This window comes from Gadus macrocephalus, chromosome 1 (genome assembly GCF_031168955.1).
Source record: "Gadus macrocephalus chromosome 1, ASM3116895v1".
Taxonomy (NCBI): Eukaryota; Metazoa; Chordata; class Actinopteri; order Gadiformes; family Gadidae; genus Gadus; species Gadus macrocephalus.
The window spans coordinates 11663745-11683320 of NC_082382.1; the positions used below are offsets into that span (position 1 = coordinate 11663745).

The 19576-nt window shown below is 40.5% G+C and overlaps 3 protein-coding genes and 4 non-coding genes across 57 annotated transcripts; all 7 read right to left on the minus strand.

Annotated features, from left to right (window-relative positions):
* Positions 1–840: 840 nt before the first annotated feature.
* ptges3b (prostaglandin E synthase 3b (cytosolic)) lies at positions 841–5405 on the minus strand. 2 transcript variants are annotated; one of them, XM_060036003.1, is made up of 8 exons: positions 5179–5405; positions 3953–4066; positions 3793–3862; positions 3277–3375; positions 3101–3190; positions 2256–2315; positions 2073–2100; positions 841–1963 (listed from the first exon to the last, which is right to left on the minus strand). In XM_060036003.1, coding segments are annotated over exons 1-8 (483 nt in total). In that variant the 5' UTR covers positions 5181–5405; the 3' UTR covers positions 841–1943. The 2 variants fall into 2 exon arrangements, with proteins under 2 accessions (XP_059891986.1, XP_059892065.1); XM_060036082.1 differs by having other exon boundaries at positions 2256–2312; positions 5179–5347.
* LOC132467787 (small nucleolar RNA SNORD59) lies at positions 2493–2564 on the minus strand. The gene has a single exon (XR_009528078.1). It is a non-coding gene; the product is annotated as a small nucleolar RNA SNORD59 (small nucleolar RNA).
* On the minus strand, positions 3523–3594 carry LOC132467794 (small nucleolar RNA SNORD59). Its single transcript, XR_009528081.1, has one exon. It is a non-coding gene; the product is annotated as a small nucleolar RNA SNORD59 (small nucleolar RNA).
* A 398-nt stretch (positions 5406–5803) lies between the features above and the next one.
* Positions 5804–12954, minus strand: naca (nascent polypeptide associated complex subunit alpha). 50 transcript variants are annotated; one of them, XM_060075682.1, is made up of 11 exons: positions 12200–12274; positions 8700–9562; positions 8586–8645; positions 8334–8360; positions 7730–8261; positions 7121–7206; positions 6846–6923; positions 6591–6737; positions 6316–6444; positions 6111–6233; positions 5804–5927 (listed from the first exon to the last, which is right to left on the minus strand). In XM_060075682.1, exons 1-11 carry the CDS (start codon positions 12267–12269, stop codon positions 5913–5915), a joined length of 2130 nt encoding a protein of 709 aa, XP_059931665.1. In that variant the 5' UTR covers positions 12270–12274; the 3' UTR covers positions 5804–5912. The 50 variants fall into 50 exon arrangements, with proteins under 50 accessions (XP_059931665.1, XP_059931297.1, XP_059931146.1 ...); XM_060075314.1 differs by having other exon boundaries at positions 7730–8288; XM_060075163.1 differs by having other exon boundaries at positions 8334–8390.
* LOC132467805 (small nucleolar RNA SNORD59) lies at positions 5998–6069 on the minus strand. The gene has a single exon (XR_009528085.1). It is a non-coding gene; the product is annotated as a small nucleolar RNA SNORD59 (small nucleolar RNA).
* LOC132467800 (small nucleolar RNA SNORD59) lies at positions 7000–7071 on the minus strand. The gene has a single exon (XR_009528084.1). It is a non-coding gene; the product is annotated as a small nucleolar RNA SNORD59 (small nucleolar RNA).
* Positions 12955–14303: 1349 nt separating the features above from the next.
* On the minus strand, positions 14304–18059 carry prim1 (DNA primase subunit 1). Its single transcript, XM_060035952.1, has 13 exons — positions 17818–18059; positions 17549–17706; positions 17316–17422; positions 16977–17050; positions 16738–16874; positions 16304–16362; positions 15999–16110; positions 15678–15767; positions 15451–15583; positions 15283–15352; positions 14727–14833; positions 14540–14638; positions 14304–14442 (listed from the first exon to the last, which is right to left on the minus strand). The coding sequence occupies exons 1-13, from the start codon at positions 17948–17950 to the stop codon at positions 14423–14425; spliced, it is 1299 nt and encodes a 432-aa protein (XP_059891935.1). The 5' UTR covers positions 17951–18059; the 3' UTR covers positions 14304–14422.
* Positions 18060–19576: the final 1517 nt, after the last annotated feature.

Genomic DNA, 19576 nt, shown 5'->3' on the forward strand with positions numbered 1-19576 from the left:
TCCTTCAGATGAGTAAGGATTTGAAAATATACCAATTTGATATCGTTTTTTGCGGATTAAACAAATAAGTAATAGCAATAAAAAAATTAATGTAGGGGTGGAAGAGAACATGTACTGTGCTTTAGTAAACGTTTGCGCTCTTAATATTTTACTGCAAAATATATATTAATAAATATAAAAATGCAACATAAGGAGATATGTTGCATTTATTCCATAACGTCCCAGGGCTTTTCATTTTGCTATCCAGTATCACCTGGACGTATCGTTTCTTAGAAAATATATATATTTTAAAAAAAAAACGCTCACCTGATGTTTAGCCTTTGTGAATAAATAACGAGTATCCATGGAAGATAAGGTCATTATCACCTGTATCATTTAACCTGTATGATCGACCTTTATATATTATTTTGATAGCTACTATTCATTTAATCAGTTGGGAATAGTCCCCAAAATGCAAAATATAAGGATTACTTAAAAATACAACCAACCAATTAAAACTATGTACAAATAAAACATTGACAGCCTTTTTCGCACAGTAGTGGTTAGATTCGAGCCAGGCTTTTACTTTGATACGCCCCTATAGATAAACAGGAACTTGAAGACACAAATGACAGCGGATGATCAGGCCTAAGTATGAAGTATGCTAATACGCACATCAAGCAGTTCGGAGGGATGATCCTCCAGTCATTTGGTTTACTAAATAAACGATAAAATACGATTATTTACTTTCCCCAAAGTATTTAATAGGTGATGACACCATCAGGGTATTATAATTATTTATTTTTTTAAGTTGACTGGAAATTGAATATGCCACACTGAAAGAAAATATAAGAGCACACCTTTAACATAATGATTTAGACAGTTTATTAGAAAGATGTAGACAAATAAAAAAACGGTTCCACTGTAATTTAACAATAACCGAAGTTGGTGATTAACCAGCCTGTGATAACTAGGTTGAAATACCCAACCACCAGTTGAAATACACAACTACCGGCATGCTCAATTGTCTCCCCCATCATTTTGACAGTGCAAATATAATTTGGTCATTACACAGAGCCATTTCATTTCAACACAAACATGACCACCAAGGGAGGATCTATTCTAGTTTAACTTGGAAAATAAACTTGAGGGTAGAAGAAAACTGGATGTCTTCCATGCCTGCCTCGGTCTGAAAACAGCATGTTACCTTTCTTATGAAGACTTAAGTGAGAATGTTAGGCGGAGGTGGAGTCTGCTGCTAAAGATAACAAAATGTACGGGATGGTTAAAAGTATATTCGAGTAACTGTTACGTTATAATTAAGAATATGCAGTTTTTCGTTTGTTTAAGTGGAGTTACAGACAGAATGTTCCAATTTTACAAAAGACCACAAGCAGATAAGACACGGGAGAAAATATGTAGGCTGGAGCACTAAGCTACAGACACTTGATAGGTCCCTTGATATTGAATACATGCCACATGAAGAACTTTAAATAACCGAATCAGAAATTACATTTATTCCAACCAAGGTCTGGGGTTGTGCCTTCCAAAGTAATTTGAGAAGATTTACTAGACTGAAACTCAAAACCTTGTATCGTTAGTAAGCCTTTTTCCACATCACAAACCAATTTGTAAATATCCTGACATGTATTGCTCAGTTGAGGACAACTATGGTCTTTTTTTTTTTTTTACGAAAACATGTGCTTAGCTGTAATTAACGGCAAAACAGGATACCCCAAAAACGCAGTACTATAAATGGAAGTGGAGATATCTGCTCTGTACAATACAATGCATAACAACCTTCAGTGGACTGATGGTAATGTATTGGAGTTGAGGCTATGGATTTAAATATGGCTACCAACTCATGTGTACAGCTTTGTCACTGCCTTCATATTTCAAGATATACAGTTTAATGAATCCCCCTGCTTTCTCTCCTTGCCTCTCCATTCAGGGTTTCAAGTCTTCTATTCCAAGTCTGGCATTTCTAGAAGAAGAAATAAAGTAATTAGCACATTAGAACAGTTCGATATAAAAAATAACCATCCATGTGAATCCCAGTGATTCTGCACTGGTTTAATAGAAATGGAACTCACTTTCATCATCACTATCCGCAGAGTCCTCCTGTTATAGAACAAAAGTGAGGCGTTAAACAATGTTAAGGCAGCTTGTGTACCATACTATTTAAAACGATAGCTTATATCCACTGTCCACTATCCAATCTTTTACAGTCTATACTTTAACAGATAAGGTCCATATAAAAGAGGAAAACATCTTACATCTTCTGCTGCTCCATCTAGATCAGGTAGGTCATCCTCACCTCCCATGTTGTTCATCATCTGAAAGAAAGAAAATAAAGTAACAAATCTACGGTTCTGGATAATGTAGACGACTTGAGCAGTTGTGTAGTTAGTTTAACAGTTGTTTTTTAAAAAAAATGGTTTTATTTGAAATGTAGCCAACCATCTAATTTCATGTTTTTTTAAACAAAAAAAAAAATGACATTCATTTGTTGCTCTTCTCAGAACAGAGGTTGGCTTCAGTAAACTCAGAAGAACGAAAGTCACTGTGTCAATCATCACAGAAGAGTGAACAATTTTATATATATATATATATATATATTCGGAAATTTGAAGGACATGGCTAGGATTCTGCATGCGTTGAATATGAATAGAAAGTGTAATTGACTGGGTTTAATGTTTTTTTTTGGCAGAAAAATAATTGTTTAAGGAAAGCTGGTGCACAAGATGTTAACAGCCGCAAAGAAAACCAAAATATTAATTAATGACTGGCCAATGGGGAAACATTGCCGTGGCCCCCTCCAGCAGCCAAGGTTTTAGAATCATTACTGAATCCATTAGGGCTCTGCTGCAGACTTATTTAATTACACGGCATCATACAATGGCATAACATAACGAATAGCATGCAAGCATACCCATTTTCTTTCCTGCAATAATGTCAAGGCAAAAAGTTTTGTCTGCAATTTGTAGCCATCTCCCTATCTGGGTTTCCTAGTTCTAAGACTGTCCCCTAGAACCTTAAGGAAGTACCCTTTCATTGGATATCATTAGATATCATATACTTGTACTACATGATATCTTTGAAATTAGATTTCTTAGCTTACATCTGAGAATTGGTCAAAGTTGCCCATCTCCTCATCTGAGTCATCCTCCCAGTCTTTCCAGTTGTTGAAATCAACGCTGAGCCAAGTGAGCTGTTGAAAAAAACATTGAGGTTTATTTTAGCATGTTACCAGCAGAATTGGGAGGGGAAATTAAGTACGAATGATGTAGTGCTGACCTTAGCTTTCTCTTTTGTTAGCCTGGGCCATGCCTTCCCTGGCTCCGCTTTCCGTAAACAGCACAACACTGAGCGGTCTGTGCGTTTCTGTTTGGATTCCTGTTACAGGCAGAAGAAGAAATATATAATAATATTTGAAATGTACAATGATCTACTTTTACAAAATGACACCAAATGACGGCAACAGCCCGAGCCCACCAGCTCATTTCATGCAAAGAAAAGAAAAAAAAAAACTTTTTATGTTGCTCTTCTCAGAACAGAGGTTGGCTTCAGTAAACTCAGAAGAACGAAAGTCACTGTGTCAATCATCACAGAAGAGTCAACCACAATTATGAATGGCAGAAAATTTATGTTCGGATACATGTTCGGAAATTGGATAGGGATAGGTTTCTGTATGTGTTGAATATGAATAGAAAGTGTAATGGACTGGGTTTAATGGTTTGTTAGGCAGAAAAATAATTATTGGACAGTATTCATTCCCTTAGTCTCAAGAGTTAACCGAACGTAATAACTTACACTTTGATCAATGGCTTCGAAGAGGTCAACTTCATTTTCATGTTTGACATTGTCAGTTCCTCCGATACAACTGAAAATAAGAAAAGAAAAAGGCATACATTATGTCCGTTCAAACAAATAAAATGTAGAAAGCTCAATTTTTCATTGTATTAGAACTCACGTAAATCCAAACTTTGTTTTATCAAAGTTGACCTTGACATCCTTGCTGTCTGCCACGCAGAACTCTATGTAAACAGCATCCCGTCTGTCGTACCACTTTGCGGATGCTGGAATCCTTTAAAAAGAGAATCACTCAAATCAGCCTTCAAAAGAGGTAACTTGGATATACAATGCTGTATACATATCTATACATTTATACCAGTTACAAGCTTTGATGAGGGAATAATACTGGAATAATCAGCATATAGGAAAAGGTCAAATTTAGAAGTAACTAAAAGATGAATGATACAAACCCAACTGCAACAGGCATTAGGGCTAGTCTCCATATAACTGATTAGCATCAAAAGGCATATGTATCAGGTTGCCATTGAGCATCTAGTTACCAGAGTGATCGAATGTCATGACTCGATGTAAAAGAGTCAAAATATAACTAAATTAATTACCCTTACAAATTAGTTAATATTTTCTAATATTTCATGAGATAAATTGAATTGTAAGACCTCACATCATTGTGCCAATTGTTCAGCCTTGTGGCATGATCACAGACCGCACACAGGCCTAGTGCACATAGAATAGCTTAAGATCTAGTCACGAAATACACTTGTCAAATAATGACCACCAAAAAGAGCAATTACATGACGTTCAAATCTAAGGAAGGAACAGTAAAGCAGTACAGCGAAACGTAGACCAATACTGACCAACTAATCTAATTTATACTGAATCATTATATCGTGGACCGTGTAAGCCAATGAATCCACTTGATCGTATTATCTGCAAACGCAAATTATTTGAGCACACAAATAGCAGTGAGCATTTAAAAAAAAAAAAAGGAATCTTAAAATATTGCAATATCATTTCGAATGAAAGAAGCTTAACCCAAAGCTATCCAAGGCTAACGACGCTAGCAGCACTACGTTAGCGCCACTTAGCTAGCGTTAAGCCATGCGGTGCACATGACTCGTGCCATTTGGACAAGACATCTCGAATAGCACATAAAGCCATACATTATTTCTATAAAAGTTAGTGATGAAGCCCTTGTGTGCACTGTAGCGACGGCTAAAGCCAAAACTCGAGTCTAGCGCTTGTTACAACTCGGAGTAAGGCCAAACATCCCGCCTTCGACAGAGCATGTTGTTGAATGGATGTTAGCTGGATCCTACTTCTACTACATGGCCGCCGCGAACAGCCAGTCTGTGGGCATATACTGGTTACATGTGCAAAACTTACATGTTGTCCTAGCGTCGATAGTCTTCACGGAGTAGCTGGTATTATTTGGACAGCAATGCTATAAAAGCAAAATTAACAATGTGTTCACACGGCAACGGCTCCAATGACTGGACTCCGAAATCATTTGCGTATCGCCTGACGAGAATGACGATACTGACGCAGCTTCCGGGTACCAGAGGTTTCTAGAATAACCTATCCTCAAGTACGACTCTCGACTTCACCGACAGCTGCTGGTCAAATGTAGGAAGCACATGGCTTTATTTCCAAGCTGCCTTTTAAGCGTAGTTACCACTTCAGGCGTGAAAACGGTATATTTATATCAAAGTAAATTGATTTGCCTGTATGTTTATCCTAGTGAACTACCAGACTCAATATCAGCTTTGAGATTTCTGTCTAATCTTAATACACATGGCTACATTTTATATCTCGTTTCAAATACTGTATTCATATTTGTTATTTAGAAATTGGATCTCATCCCAAATATCCCTCTGTATGCCATTAGTTAGTTATTCAATTAATTTATTGTGTAAATAATGTAATATCGGCAAAATTATTAAGATCCTTCTTAATCACAAGCATTTCAAATGTTCCCTGTTTTTTTTTTTATCAAGACCAGAGACAGCAGTTTCATTTTATCAAGCCACAACTTTATTTCCATCTTGGGTATAAATTGTACAAACAAGTGTAGAGTAAATCAGCAACCTTTATTGACCACTTTGCCCCGAGCGTTCCGATTACATTGTCAACTCCTGCAAAGACAAAAAGATGTGTTAGGATAAGTGCAAAAATATTTAATAGCCAAGCAAAGAGAATTGTTCCATTTTTCAGAACAGAATATGGCTTCAGTAAACTCAGAAGAACGAAAGTCACTGTATCAATCATCATACAAAGGGAACTCTGAATACAACATTTGAAGTGTTTGGATATCATACCATAATAGCATTGACAATGTCGTTGTTGTTGTTTTTCAGGGCCCGTACAGCCTTAGCCCGAGAGACGTTGGCTTGCGACATGACAAGTTCAATGTCCTTGACCTCCACGCCAGTCTCGTCAACCTTAACAAAATACATAGTTTAGTAAACAGGTAATATGCCATACTCTAGCATACAAATCATTGTCGTTTGACAATATTTTTACCTCTTCCTCTTCACTCTCCTCCTGTACTGTTGGCGTCTGTGTGTTCTCCTGGATGTTTGAAACAGCTTCTCCCTGTACCTTGAACTTTTCAGCAGCGGCCAGCTGAGCTTGTTGAGAGAGATCCTCAATCTATTGAAGAGGAACACGAATATCAATATCTCATCCTTCCGCAATAAAATATTGGCTTCACGTTTATCCACACTGATTCATAGGGCACTATAATATTGTTTACAAAAGGAATGGTTACACAAGAATAGAGACTGATGGTTAAATACCTTAGCTTCACCGAAGACGATGTAGGTGTCTGATGCAGGACTCTTGTAAACGTCTGGTTTGGTAATGACAAACAAGATGTTCTTGGACTTGCGAATGGTGACTCTGGTGACACCAGTTACCTGCCTCAGACCAAGCTTTGACATTGCCTGCAGAAACAACATTTGTTATAAATTCACTCAAACATACAGGATAGATAAGTGTCATAGAAACGGTCATAAAAGAATAACTGAGGAGCCACACAAAAGTTAGCCTACCTTTCGTGCTTTCTTTTCACTGCGGCTCTGTTTGGCTTTGCTGACTGGTTCTTCGTCAATTTCGGCAGCAGCTGCAAGCTGTTGGAAGACATTCAATCAGTCTATGAAGGACCTTTTTTCAATTGAATGAACAAATTACATTAATATACGTTTCTCTTCTAAGAACAGAGGTTAGCTTCAGTAAACTCAGAAGAACGAAAGTCACTGTGTCATTCATCACAGAAGAGTCAAACTAATTTATTCGGTAATTGTGGTGAATTGAACACGGCTCTTACCTGGGCCTGCTGCGTCTGTGTCTGTGCAGAGTCCTGTTCCTCCAAGTCAGGTACCGACTCATCACTGTCGGACTCTGTGCCAGATCCTATAACACCACATATACATCAATTAATAAACTTGCTTTAATAAAGAAAAAGGATTCACATTATCCCAATTGCATGATTGTCCTAACAATTACAATCCTGGAAAAGTAATTAACATAGTTAAAATAAGGGGATTAAGAGATGTGATATGCAATAACATTTTCCTATTTTTTGTTTAAATGTAGGCACTTTTACATGAGTGGTCATGTTATATTCCCAACCACCCAATAACCCTGACATCACCTTTTTCTGGCACGAAATAGGACAAACAAGGACCCTTAAAACAGAACCATACAGGAGCGACCTTCACTGCGGAACAGTGAATGTTCCTTTTATATATAATTATAAAATTGCAAAAGGTGTTTAGTCCCATCAAGGTTATCTTTGAAACAGGCCAGTGGTAAATGCAAGAGCAAATATTTTTGTTTTTAAGATACATTTGTATATATCCACCACTAATCAAGATTGTACCATTACAAAAGGCAACCACAAATAAATTGGACGGACAGGATGAAGCAGAAATACCCTTGTCGTTCTTCATCACAGGCACCGCCTTGGCTGAGGTTTTAGCAGTTGAAGGGGCAGATTTTGGGGTTGATTCAGATTCACAAGGGGGTTGACTGATAATCTCAACTTCAGGTTTAACAACAGGTTTTGCAACAGCCTCAGCAAACGTAAGTTTACGGGGCATGGGACTCTTCTCCTTGGGTGCCTCCACCTTGGGAGCCTCTACCTTGGGCGCTGGCTTGTTATCCTCCACCTTGGGAGCCTCTACCTTGGGCGCTGGCTTGGCAACCTCCACCTTGGCAGCCTCTACCTTTGGAGCTGGCTTGACATCCGCCACCTTGGGAGCCTCTACCTTGGGCGCTGGCTTGTTATCCTCCACCTTGGGAGCCTCTACCTTGGGCGCTGGCTTGGCATCCTCCACCTTGGGTGCCTCTACCTTTGGAGTTGGCTTGGCAACCTCCACCTTGGGTGCCTCTACCTTTGGAGCTGGCTTGACATCCGCCACCTTGGCAGCCTCTACCTCAGGTACCTCCACCTTTCTAGCCTCTACCTTGGGGGCCAGAATGGCAGCCTCTACCTTGGGTGCCGCCGGAATGGCAGCCTCTACCTTCGGTGCTGCCACCTTGGGGGCCGGAATGGCAGCCTCCACCTTGGGTGCCTCTACCTTGGGTGCCTCTACCTTGGGTGCCTCCACCTTGGGTGCCTCCACCTTGGGTGCCTCCACCTTGGGTGCCTCCACCTTGGGTGCCTCCACCTTGGGTGCCTCCACCTTGGGTGCCTCCACCTTGGGTGCCTCCACCTTGGGTGCCTCCACCTTGGGTGCCTCCACCTTGGGTGCCTCTACCTTGGGTGCCGCCGGAATGGCAGCCTCTACCTTGGGTGCCGCCGGAATGGCAGCCTCTACCTTGAGTGCCGCCGGAATGGCAGCCTCTACCTTGAGTGCCGGAATGGCAGCCTCTACCTTGAGTGCCGGAATGGCAGCCTCTACCTTGAGTGCCGGAATGGCAGCCTCTACCTTGAGTGCCGGAATGGCAGCCTCTACCTTGAGTGCCGGAATGGCAGCCTCTACCTTGGGGGCCTCCACCATGGTAGCCTTTACTATGGGTGCCTCCAACTTGGGTGCTGGCTTGGCAGCTTCTGCCTTGGGTAAAGGTGTCACAGCCTCCGCCTCGGGTGTTGGTTTCACGGCTTCTAGAGGAGCAGCTGGCATACTGACTGCCTTTTCTGGTGGGATGAGGGGTGGGAGATCCTCATCAGTTACTGGAGTAACCGGGGCTGCTTGAGGTAGGGCGGTTTTATTTTCAACTAGTGCTTTGGAGGTGCCGGACTCAAGAGCATCTGAAAATGAAACTGGGGCTGATGCTGCAGGCTTTGAGGTCACCTTAAAGGCAACAGGGGCGGAAGCAGGCTTGGTGAGGCTTGGTGAGGCCGTTTGAGGATGAGCAAGAGTAGGTTTAGCCTTCACTTCAACCGAGTCTGGCTTAGGGTCTATTGGCTTCATCTCTGCAGGAGCTGCCTTAGATTCCACAGGTGCAGGGACTGAAGGCGACACAAAGGCTTCCCCTTTTTTAGGTTTTCCTTGTTTACCAGCCTTAACAACCTTTGGGGTTTTAGATGAATCAATAGAAGAGGCTAGAGGAGATGCTACAGGAGAGCGTGGGGTTGAGGAAGGAGTATTCTTTGGGGAAGTAGGAGATGCAGAAGAGGCAGACATTGAGGATCGTTTTCTTCTGCCAGGGACAGCCTTTGGGGCAGTGGCACTCGACCCACTCTTAGCATCTTTGCCTTTGGCCTTAACATTGCCACCAGCAGCCTTGGGTTTCTGGGTGGCAGCTTGGGCAGGAGGTGTTGCTAGATAGAACAAATTGATTCTTGAAAAGTGATTTGGGTGGTAAATGCTATCATGCGGGTTATATCATCAAAGGGCAAGGCATAATCCCTTCACACGGTCACACTCAATCAAAATGCACACCCTGTTCACGCAATGCTCCAGTACACACTCAAGATGAAGATGCACTGATCAACCAACAAACCAAGCCCTACTGTGTGTATACTTTAATGTCACTGCATAGCAAACTACAGGACATGGCTTAACGGACATGCAATTAGAGTTTCTTAAAATTATATTTCTTTTATAACTTTAGTTCAGAGCAAATGCTGATGTCATTTATTTTAGTCTAAGTGGCTTCATTCAAGTTTAATTTTTTATTATTTTGTTGGACTGGCCTGCTTCAATTAATATTTCACCAAGAGGCTTTTATCTACAACCAAATGACAACCAACCTTTTACAACCCTTTTAAAATCTCAACCAGAGTTGAACCCAAGCATATTGCCTTTTCCATAGGATTTTAAGGGTTAAGGTGTGTGGATAAGAATATTATGCATGTTAACCCACCTGACAGTTGTCGGGTGGAATGGGATGCGCCTGCATTATTAGACTGCTTCGACTGGATGCCCTTATTGTTGACTGCAAAGGGTTCTCTCTCAACTGGGTTCTCCTTTTGAGAGGCTAGATCTACATTCTTAGCACCGGACACTACTCCGGGGTCCTGTGTAGCAGTTTTCCGGCTGTCAACTTCCACATAGTCATCGGTAGATTTGATAGCAACACTAGACTTCCCAGCTTCACTGTCTACAACTGGGTCTTTGGAAGGTGACAGTTTAGCATCCACTGGAACCACTTCAGCTGCACACTTCACTTCAGCCAGAATTTCATCAGTAAACTCTAGAGCTTCACTCTCAGTTGCGACAGCTACAGCTGTCTCCTGACTTGCTACAGCCGTCTCCTCACTGTCTACCACTGTAGCGGTCTCCTCACTGCCTACCACTGTAGCGGTCTCCTCACTGCCTACCACTGTAGCGGTCTCCTGAGTGTCAACTCTCTCATCAGTATTGGCTCCTTTTTCTTCTCCTGAAGCAGAAGGGGAAGCTTCAGCCAGGGGGACAGGGTCATCAGTCGGTGGCAGTTCAGCAGCAGCCTCTGAAGGGTTGGCAGGCGTCTCTTGCTGTACAACAGGGGCTACCTCAACAGCAGCCACTACAACCTGATCTTTGGCCACTTCGACTGCAGCAGCACCGTTAAACTGATCAAAGGCCTCAGAAACATCCTCAGACATCTTTTTAGGAACAACAGAAGCTTCTAAAGGCACCGAACTCTGCAGCTGGGGTGCCTCGTTTCCTACAGGAACGGCCTTCTCAGGGAGAGCAGAGGTATTGAACTCCACTGCCGCTGATATAGAGGAGGGAGGAACAGGAGGATGCCCGGGACAGGGCGGTCACAGTAGTGTGAGGAGCCATTTTGCTTGCACATTCAAACATGTTATTTACAAACACATTGGGATTGTGCTCAACTTATCGTGGATGTGAGGATGCTGAAGAATGCATAACCAGTTTCTCACCGTGTATTAAAAGTGGGGTGTAGACACAAGTGTGGTCCCAAAACCCATGCAGTGTACAAATGAAGTGGATTCAAGATGTCTTTGTGGCCCGGTTTCAAGTTGTTAACACACGCAGTGGAACTAATCAAAAAGCAAAAAAGAATTCCCCTAGAAATGTCAAAACATTGACATCCGTTGAAAAAGGCAATGTATTGAATTAGGAGGTATAATTATAACAATGAATTTAAACTTTTAACTGTTTTATTGACAATTTATCATTAGAAAAAAGTTTTGAGAATTATTTTTAATGCTAGAACCATTTGATTATGACTTATAAAAATAAAAACATAATTTCTGCCATTACCAGCTAAATATATCCCACCCATAATTAAAATTCTTCATTGACTGGACATGTAGCAACCTCCAATTACCATTCAGTGCCTCAATGACTTAAATTCTTTTTTTTATTTTAATTGAAAGTTATGTTGACAAGCTCACATAAAACACTGTTAATATAAGAGTATTAATATCGTGACAAATACAATAGTTAAACGCCCATAATATAGGTTATAAACCAGTTAAATACAAACCATGCCATATTAGTCCCTAAAATCCAAAAACGTGCATGCATTATGTGGCAAACCTAGCCGTCAGAACAAAACCACCACACATCACCAAGTGTGTAAACAAAGATGGGATCCTGGTTAACTCTTGTGTTTATGATTTCCAAGTGATATGTATGTAACCATAGGTAGTTAGATGTACAAAATTAACACCCAAAAACTTTAAATCTTAAATAAATAATTGTAGAATGGCCTAGTCCAGACCGGAGCTGGGTGGTCTTTGAGTTAAGAATATCCATCCCAGCAACATATGATGGTAGATACAGCCATGTGTTACTGAGGGAGGTCTAGTGACATTCTAAAGACTGATCACCTGTTAAACCAGCCCCCCGCCTGCTTGGCCAAGTCACTTAAATCTTTACACTATTCCGATTGTGAACATGATTAAACAAATGTAGAGCGTAAGGCCAGTTTAATCGAAGTATACCAGGATCCCAGTGAAAACTGTTGTAATTGAATCATGCGTATTGTAAAATTGTATACGAACCAGTCTCAACTTGAGGCTGCTGCATCTCCTGCTCGGTGACTGGGACCGTTTCTGTTGCTTCGCCTGGCATGGTAGCTGATAGGGCAGAGTTACACTCAATGAAATACACGATGTCACTTGCTTGAAAATAGGCAGAACAATTCACTAGTAGGATTGATATTTAGTTTTGCGTAAAAGGTTGGCCAGGCCTAAAATGTAAGTTAATGCACATGCTTCAGCTCATTGTAGTTCCCGACCGAACGCTAGCTTCTCCGCTAGCTTATCTACAGAGGCGAGATTCGCTTGCATTGAGATCCTCCTTTACCCTCTGATTTTAAAGCGAGAATACATAATTATACATACTGACTTCTAAACACTACAGTCGTGTATTAAACGTAAGTAGTGGTCAAGTTTAACGCTTGTCATGAACAAGGCTCCATGCCTAGGAAACTCAAGTCATGTTCCCCCATTTTGGGCCAATGGTCGGCGATACAACAAGCCTATCTGACTATGGGTGACTTGGAAAACAAAAATAACTACATGGGAAGGTAGCCTTTATTTATTAGAGAGATGTTACGTATATCAGAAAAACATAAACATGTATTAAACAACCAGATTAGATTAGATTGTTGTCAGAGACACTTACCGACTCAGATGGTATATCCAAGATGGCTGTGAGAGAGAACTGTTGACCCCTCGCTCGCCGTAATATCCGGTTTAGCAGTTCAATCTTTTTCCGGGTGAAATTCTTGTGCACATTGAAAGCTTGTATTAAAGGTACGCCATTTGTTGTGATTATGTTTAGAAGATAACCTTGAATTAACTTTGATTTCAATTCAATTTCAAAATTCAATTCAATTTAGAAATATGTTTTTGTGATTACTTACAGAGTTATTTTCAATTTATTCGGTATTCTACTTAAATCTAGCATCGCTAAGCGATACCCTTCAAGGGCGGTAATGTCCTGTCTTGTAATGTGACTTTTTTTGGTCAACCTATTTTTTTTTTAAATAATTTTAAGTTAATACGACTCAGCTACACATACTGAATCCAACAAATACACATGACAAGGACATTAGAGAAATGTATAATAAAGTTGTTTGATAACTAAAATACAAATAAACATAATCTTGAAAGGAAATAAAATCCAACTACATCCATACAGGCCCCCAGCTTCCTGATGGAAAATAGAAATGTTTTATTTTGAATGTTGCAAAGAGCGATAGCTTAATTATTTCAGAATGAGTTCATAATGCACCAGATGTTTGCACTAAATGAATTGAGAATGATTGGGCTATTACCATGGTTGGATGATAGTAGTTAGAGTTGTGTACTTAAAACTTATTTTAGGACACTTGACAGCTAAATAATTGGATTTTACAGCATGATCAAGGGAAAATACAGGCAGCAATTGACCAAGCATTTATTCAATGAGACAATGGATGTGCATGATTCATTGTGGGCAGTAACAAAACATTGTGGGCAGTAACAAAACAAAGGTGAGGGGGAGAGAGTGACCATCGTGAAGAGTTTAGGTTTGGTGATGGCTGAATTCAGCCGTGGCAGGCAAGATTAAAAGTTAATTTGTAATACACTATGGGGGAAGTGGACAGTCATGTCAGCAAGACAGTTAAAAGAATCTTAACAAAATAAGTCAGTAGATTGGCATGCCCCAGTATTAGACTTTGTGGCTACAGTGGCAATGCTAATGCAAACCACCTGAATACCTTTCAATTAGAGGAAGGGAGGTATCTCTAGGTTCAGGGAGAATGCATACAAATGCCTTATCAATTGACTAGCAATTATAAAAACAAGGTTTCTGTAATTTGTATATCATTTGATATTATAGCTATACGATTAATATTTCCAAGACAGAACATTAACATGCTTTGAGGATACTAGGTTGAGTTGTTGTAGTCGTCCAATACCGCACGATAAAGAGCTGTTTAAACAAGGTTTCAACAAAGAGATCTTGTCAATACAATGATATTTTTTTGGTTTACTGTATGTATGATTTCATTAAGTGTTCCAGTACCACATTTAAAAAAAAATGCAATGTTAGAATGCTGTGTATAAACACATGTCCGTAAAACCATCCACAAGTAAAACAAGAACAACAATGATACAGGACGTGTATTCAGTATTTATGTGGTAGAAAAAAGCAACAAAACAATTTATAACAAATATGATCTATACAACAAGATGCATGGAATTTTATTGGTGACGCGAATGGGTGAGGGTCAATCAGAAATCCTTTTGAAGATCTGCAGAATAAAAAACAACAATGAAAAACAAGACAATCGCCATCATGCAAAATAACTCTTGCTTCAGGTGCCGACACCATCTTGGTCTCAAACCCACCACTCTTCTTCAGCAGTTCTCCTCTGTTGGACAGGGCCACTCCGTCCAGGAACTGATCCAAAACCTTCACGTATTTTGCTAGGCTCGTCCGTTTGTAATCTGTTTAGAATTATTCAGTGATAATAGCAAATCAATTTGTGTGTTCATGAATCATTCCAAAGAAAATGTAGAACATGCTGTATTGTACCTCTTATCCTTCGTCTCTCCGCTGCATCTATATCACTGTCCTTCTCCTTAGGCACCTGCTCTTCCTCCTCCCCCACCCTGGGTCGATCCAGTTCCGCGCAGATAAGACTAGCGTGACGTTTAAAAATAAAGACGTAGTATCAATAGATCAGCTTTCAGCAATGTCAGAAATACATTTGAGGAATGTGAATCTGTGTTAATGAGTTAAAAGTAAAACAATGAAAATGCCAATGTTTAAATGCATTTGTGCTGCAATGATAAGTGGATTCCGCAGTTAATGTAGTTGGCATTCAAGTAATTGTTTAATTAGTGTATTAAGTACCAATACCAAAAAATTGCTTCTTAATGGCTCAGAAATGTAATATTTGGTTCATACATGAATCGTAATAAAATGAAGACGGATTAAGTAAACAAAAAAAGACAAATTGCCTTGGTTTGGTTGAATAATCCGAAAGAAATGTCTACAGTCTGTAGATATTAATACTGTACATATGTAAACTCTACCAAGAAAAGTCGGAAGAATTGTCATTTTGAAGACAAAGGTGAAGAATGCCTACCTGATTGTGGGTACATCAAACGGATCAAACGTATCCAATTGCCTAAGGTCAATGGGAACGGAGATGCGCCCTAGTCACAGTAGAGAGACCACACGTTATTATTGGTAAAAGCAACTTCATTGCACAACTCTATCTTGTGTCGGGCCACTCTACAACATCTTTCCTTACCCGTTTTGGGATGAACACTGAAGGGGCTCTTCAACAAATGGTTAACCCCTTTGCTGACATTCACATCGAGCCGAGGGTAGCAGTACTGCAGCATGATCTCTTTCTCAAAGTGCTGGCCCTTCTTCAGGGTGCCCTGGGAAAGCAAATAGGACAATGGCATATTAAACTGCGACTGTATGTGTACAGTTTTATAATGGAGATCTTTTGATGTGATCCTGACTACTGACCTGTTTGGTTGTTGCGCAGCCCCTCAGCAGGCCCCAGCGCTTCTCAGGGTTCTTCTCAGACTCAAAGTATGTGTGTAAATCCTTTCTAACATGTTAGCGCAGAGTTAAAGAAAGGTTTGGCTAGACTCTGATGCTTCAAGAGAACTTTCCTGGTATATGTGCAAACTAAAAAAAGAGGATGAGTGTTCATTCAACTCGTCAGCATTACCACCCAAAACAAAGCAAAAACCCAATACTGAAATAAACAATTTATAAAACTCCTGGTTTTACGCTATACTTTCACAATAAGGGCTCCCTGCTATCTGTTCCATCATAAAGGATATCTTCAGGGACCAGGGCCAACACTTTGTCAACAGATTCCTTGAGTCCCAAGACCGCCTGGTCATGTAGTGCATACTGTGGGAAGTAGTGCTCTACCACTTTCAGAGCATCTCTGTTGGCGAAAATAGAAAATATGAAAAAGAAAATAGAGCATACTTTATATTATAATAATATATTGCATACACATGAAAACAACTGCCTAAAATATATATTTGAATGAATCTAGCAGAGGTGCATTACATTTAAATAAATGGTAACTACAGCATAGAATTTGTGAGTGCTTAGAAGAGAAAGTTATATCTCACCGGATGGAGGGGTGAATTGGATCTGACAAGACTACTTTCCGAACAGTTTCATCCCCTCCCTGTACAGACAAGACAAATGCCCCAAATGATCAATGCATGGTTAGTACCACAACCTACAGTATGTAAGGTATGTGCATCAGTATTTTTCACAAATACTTTAACAATTTGTTGAAACAATTAGCCCTAAGAAATTTAAAAAATGGATAGGCTCATAGATTATCTGCTCCTGTAAAGTTAGTGACAGGTCATCCACATAATGTTATGCCTGAAACAAAGTGCTTTCCACTTGTTCTCCGGTATCTCCTGATGTACTAAAAACAGACTCAAAGCTCATGAATGGAATTAACAATTTAAATCAATTTAAAAACATGGACCCAGTTGTCAGAATAAAAGGGTTTGTTCAAGATTAAAAGTTTGGTCAATTGTTATAGTACCTTCACCAGGCTGAGGTATTCGGCAGTAGCGGAGCGGGCCGCTACAGACAGCTTCCTTGCTGCCTCGTCACACACCCAACAATGCACTCCTCTCCTTCCAGAGTACACCCACAGAAGGTGTCGGAATCCAAAGTCCTCTTAAAGGTTAATGAAGAGAAACACAAATTTCCCATCTTGCCCCATAAGTGCAAAGAATTGTTTTGATAAAGTGAATAAGTGAAGCTCCTTTAAAAACTCACCCCGAAGAGCTCGGTCCAGGATACGGATGGCAATTGTCATCAGGGTCCAGCACTTGGGGCAAATGTCAGCCGCACTAGAACCACAACATTGTCATTGTGTTTTGTTCAACTTAAATTCTACCTATTCTTCCAAGACTCTACATTATTGTGCAAACTCAAAGTCCTGCTTTTGTTTTGAACTATATCAGCTGTAGATTTCACTGAACTGGTAGTAAGAGGCACTGGTGTGCATCAATATACACATTTAGATCAATTCGACCTCTATAAATTCATTTAGATTAATTCTATAAATTCTACCTGCCTCATAGCAGTTGAACTTGTCCATGCAGAATAGTTTACCTGCAGCAACTCCGCACGTCATCATAGTCAGTCATATCAATATCAAACACCAACTCCTTCTCCAGAGCTTGGAAGGTCCCAGACTTCACCGTGTTGTGTTGATTGGGCTTGATACGGGTGAGAAAGTAAACACAACACAGCATGGAGTGAATGTGGTGAAATAGTGAATCTAGTGAAAGGACAGGTACACTGTGGTTGAGGAACATGTCATTCTCAATTATTAAGCATCCTACCCTGTGACTGTATACTGCGCCTATGTCAATCTTGTAGGGGTTCATCTTCTGCATCTCTTTCTCCAGCTCACTCTGCGTATTGAAGGATTGGTAGCGGACGTAGATGTCATCTTTCAATGTGAACGAGAACTCTCGATGCTGAAAGTAGTTCTTCTGAACTAAAATATAAAATGGCTGGATTAGGTATAGACTGATAAATCACCATCATTGTAAAAAAAAAAGAGAGGTCGGAAGCCGAATACTTCAGAGTGGTGGTTACGGACACTTACCTCCTCCATAATTCAGCCAACGATAATACTGAGAGAAAGGAAACAGTCGTCGGTAGTAGAGTGGCAACAAATCGGGTAAAGAAGCCGGTTCATAGTCTGCAGATGTCATTTTAAGATGAGAGGTTCTGGTCATCCACCGAAGCGTTCAGCAATATCAAATATCAACAAAATATCGTTAGTCTGACAGACAAGCAGGTTTGGAGAACGCGCGCGAAACTCCCAAAGACCCAGTTCCACTTCTATGACGTATTTCCGGGAAGTATTTTAGCATGTTTCTTTAATACTTTGTATATAAAACCGCCTCCTAAATATATTGAGTAATTAGTAAAATAAGGTTTTTAATTTTTCAATATATCATATAATCTCGCTTCATCTCCTTTATTTTGAAGCTGATCTGTAGACCTACCTGTTGACCAACCATGGTGCGAGAGAGGTCGGCACATTTGCCCCACGGTGAATGTTGACACTGTTGTGTGCCATGTTGAGGATCTCCTGTGTGTTGAGTTGCCCATAAAGTTTACACTGTAACAAAGTCACTGTTATGCCTACTGATAGAGTCAGCCTAATGGCCTAGTCTCTGATTTTAGGCTTTAGAAATCCAATCACTGTAAGACCAATGCATTCTCAAATAATATTTATATTAGGGATGTATCTGATATTATTTGTTGTAGACATTTCTTCAGAAAACGGACGTATATAATATATATATACGTCCGTTTTTTTGTTTCATATTTAATCCATCATGGTAATGCATGCAGTGCAAGGAGCGAATGTCCAGATACCCTGTAGTGTTTTTGTATTGTTTTATATATTTATTGTTCTCTGCCTTGGTTTCCGGTGAGCTGGTTTATGCCAGGGACATGCAAATTGGCAAGCATAAATGTATCAGTAAAGGCTGCTCAAGATGTTGCCATGAAAACATTAATTGCTATAGGCCTACTTTTATTACAGCTAATACTAATACAGTATTGCTAATTACTTTTATTGTACTATGACTTGTTCGGCTTAAACATATTTTTTTACCAAACATGATTATGAAAGCATAACACGCAGACACACACACACACACACACACACACACACACACACACACACACACACACACACACACACACACACACACACACACACACACACACACACACACACAGTGTTTAAGAAATGTTCAGGTTGGACCCAAAAGCAGAGAACCAGAATGCCGAGCAGGTGGTCGGGACTGGGTCCCCGTTCCTAGGAGTAGCTTCAGAGGGCGCAAGACGACTGGGGCTGCTTGGACACCTCGATGAAGTTATTCTAGCTTTCAAGCTGCCAGCCAGGTCATTTCTGGGCTTCAATAGGCCGGTGGCTTGCGGTGTAGCAGGCAGACTGTAAGCTTGCTTTCAGCAGGGAAGTGGGAGTTCAAGGTGCGCTTGCATCTGACACTCAAAGGGTGACTTGTCTTTAAAGGAGGACTAGAGGCTGTTTTCCACATTGTCAGGCCATGTTAACTGAACAGACAAAACAGGGTGACAAAAGTCTTGTGGTAACCCATGGAGACGGTACACGTGTTGCACAATAAGACAGGCCTCCTCCTGAGAAGAGGCCGCCTTAGAGAACCAGAGACTAAAATACATGGTGTTACCCTCTGATGAGGGTAAACTGGTGGATTCACTGAGATCTGGGACCATGGTCATGTAAGCGTAGGAAGCGGACAGCGCAGGGGGGAACGAGTGGACATCTGAGGACGTTGCTGTCGACCAGAATCTCCTTCTGATGGACT

Coding starts and splice junctions, on each gene's coding strand:
- naca (XM_060074145.1), bottom strand. CDS start 12,269: ATGCCAGGCGAAGCAACAGAAACGGTCCCAGTCACCGAGCAGGAGATG. Junction 9,563..12,199: donor GCAGCCTCAAGTTGAGACTG/GTTCGTATACAA, acceptor TGTTCTATCTAG/CAACACCTCCTGCCCAAGCT. Junction 6,924..7,120: donor CACAGACGCAGCAGGCCCAG/GTAAGAGCCGTG, acceptor GTCTTCCAACAG/CTTGCAGCTGCTGCCGAAAT.
- ptges3b (XM_060036003.1), bottom strand. Junction 3,863..3,952: donor AAAACAAAGTTTGGATTTAC/GTGAGTTCTAAT, acceptor TCTTATTTTCAG/TTGTATCGGAGGAACTGACA. Junction 3,191..3,276: donor TAACAAAAGAGAAAGCTAAG/GTCAGCACTACA, acceptor TTTTTTCAACAG/CTCACTTGGCTCAGCGTTGA.
- prim1 (XM_060035952.1), bottom strand. CDS start 17,950: ATGACCAGAACCTCTCATCTTAAAATGACATCTGCAGACTATGAACCG. Junction 17,707..17,817: donor TTGGCTGAATTATGGAGGAG/GTAAGTGTCCGT, acceptor TTTATATTTTAG/TTCAGAAGAACTACTTTCAG. Junction 15,768..15,998: donor TGGCCCTGGTCCCTGAAGAT/ATCCTTTATGAT, acceptor CTGCGCTAACAT/GTTAGAAAGGATTTACACAC.